This window comes from Engraulis encrasicolus, chromosome 17 (assembly GCF_034702125.1).
Source record: "Engraulis encrasicolus isolate BLACKSEA-1 chromosome 17, IST_EnEncr_1.0, whole genome shotgun sequence".
NCBI classification, from domain to species: domain Eukaryota; kingdom Metazoa; phylum Chordata; class Actinopteri; order Clupeiformes; family Engraulidae; genus Engraulis; species Engraulis encrasicolus.
In genome coordinates, this window is record NC_085873.1 from 39,423,543 (window position 1) to 39,426,042 (window position 2,500).

At 43.5% G+C, this 2,500-nt stretch overlaps 1 protein-coding gene across 1 annotated transcript in view; it reads right to left on the reverse strand.

Annotated features, from left to right (window-relative positions):
* erbb2 (erb-b2 receptor tyrosine kinase 2) overlaps nucleotides 1–2,500 on the reverse strand; it is a 61,066-nt gene that overhangs the window by 20,835 nt on the left and 37,731 nt on the right. The window contains exons 9-10 of the mRNA XM_063220757.1: nucleotides 1,612–1,741; nucleotides 1,066–1,139 (exon numbers count right to left, since the gene is read on the reverse strand). Of these exons, the coding sequence (XP_063076827.1) occupies nucleotides 1,066–1,139; nucleotides 1,612–1,741 (204 nt within the window). The remainder of the gene's footprint in view (nucleotides 1–1,065; nucleotides 1,140–1,611; nucleotides 1,742–2,500) is intronic.

Sequence of the window (2,500 nt, forward strand, 5' to 3'; positions counted from 1 at the left end):
AAACATTGGTCACCAAACACTCCTACGCAAGATGCACAGCCAGAGCATCACTCTCCACATGTCAACATGGACACAAAAATACACACACACACACGCACGCACGAGCGCACACACACACACACACACACAACACAAACTGATACATCAATTAACACAGCTGTGCACTGTACAGTACGTAACTGATATAGGCCTACTATAAAACAAACCTGTGATTTCCAAACAACTCATATACAAACACACCTGACTGTTAACACTGTTCAAACAATACATAATAAAAAATGCACTGCTAATTTAAAACAGTCAAACCCACCTCTGATACGCCCTCTGTCATTGTGACACTGCACAAAACAAAATTGCATTTATGCCTCACACATGTAAGAGGGAGGCCCCCATTGGGCCCCCCCAAGGGAGCAGTGGGGCAGGACGGCACCCATGCTTAGGGTACCTCAGTCATGGAGGAGGATGGGGGAGGTTAATTACTGGTTACAGGCACTGGTTAATTACTCCCCCCACCAACCTGGCTGGTCAGGAGTCAAACCGGCACCCTTTTGGCTACAAGTCTGACACCCCAACCACTTAGGACTGCTCATAACTTAAAACGTTCTTTACGTAGTGTATTTGTATTTCAATTAACACAGCATTTTTACTCTGTAATAAGACATATTAGGGCTGGGCAATATGACGATGTACAGTATATCATTATCGTGATATAAAAGTGTATATCGTGAACTTTCTCCTATATCGTTTATATCGTGACAGTAATTTTATCAGTTGTATACAATTGAATATCATTTCATTACATTTCATGTTGTCACATTACACACTATAATTTCATGTAACTGTAAAAATAACATTAAAAAGATCTATTTTAAAGAAAGGTTGTTTTGAGACGTGAAAAAATAAAGAGCAAATAAAGAGAATAACTGAAAATGTATGTAACTGTGCTATATCGTGATATCGTTATCATGATATACAGTAATCCATATTGTGATATAGTTTTTTTTCCATATCACCCAGCCCTAAGACATATGACTGTAGCAATATAATGTAAACATCAAAAGGCACCTGTGATCTCCTCCAGGCCTCTGAAGGCTTCCAGGTCCTCTGGCTTCAGCCCTGACGTGTTGGTTACTGGGTCACTGTAGCAAACAGCAGACACAATACATTAGTCACTTTACATTTCATAACATTTATTACATTAAAGCTGCCCTCAGCAGTTTTCATGAGTGCTCTCTGAAATGCCTGTCTGAAAATGAATAGTCATTAAAAAAATGTTCTTTGGATGCGGTTTAAATGTCTTTCATCCCAGAACACAAACAGCTAATACAAACAGACAGACAGACAGACAGACAAACCAACGCGACCGAAAAACATAACCTCCTTGGCGGAGGTAACAATAACATTGGCCCCTGATGACCATCGGCACACCGGGAAAATGTGCTGTATGCCAGATTAGCAGCCCAGACCTTCATATGACTGAAAGCCATCAGCCAATCAGTGCATCACCCTTTGAATTACATTAACCATTAACCAGTCAGTGCCCTGCCCATGCTAGTAATCAGCCAATGGGTGTCTTACCCCTGGAAGCATTAGCCAATGAGTGTCTCTTACCCCTGGAAGGACTGGCTGAGGAAGGCCAGGCTGCCGTAGATCTTCTTGCAGCCGGAGAAGAGGTGGATGTTGGAAGAGTTGACAGAAGACACCCCCTGGAGGGCACCCATACCCAACGCACTGCACTCCGCTGTGGAGAGGGACGGGAGCAATAAAGGGTTAATATAGGGTTAAAAGAGGGAGAGAGAGAGAGAGAGAGAGAGAGAGAGAGAGAGAGAGAGAGAGAGAGAGAGAGAGAGAGATGGATGTTGGAAGAGTTGACAGCAGACACCCCCTGGAGGGCACCCATACCCAACGCACTGCACTCAGCTATGGAGAGGGACGGGAGCGATAAAGGGTTAATAGTAGTGTTGCACCAATACCATTTTTTGGCCCCGATACCGATACCCGATACCTGGCTGTGCAGTATCGGCCGATACCGATACCATACCGATACCGATACCACCCTATTTGAAATGTATATGAAGGGCTGTTGTGCATACTACTTGGATGTAAAATCATTGCATGTCTTTGTCAGGCTGCTGTCTAACTTTGTGAAACAGGAAAAAGACTAATACAAAGTGAATCCAGCAAAACTTTTTATACTTTTTAAATACCTCTATGAAATAACTAATTTCAAGGCTGTTTAAGTGTCATACAAGCACCTGTAAATGGTATCGGTGCCCTATTTGTTGGTACTCGCTGATACCGATACCACCATTTTAGTGCCGATCCACCGATCCACCGATACTGGTATCGGTATCGGTGCAACACTAGTTAATAGGGTTAAAAGAGGGAGAGCGAGAGCGAGAGCGAGAGCGAGAGAGAGAGAGAGAGAGGGAGAGAGAGAGAGAGAGAGAGAGAGAGAGAGAGAGAGAGAGAGAGAGAGAGAGAGAGAGAGAGATGGATG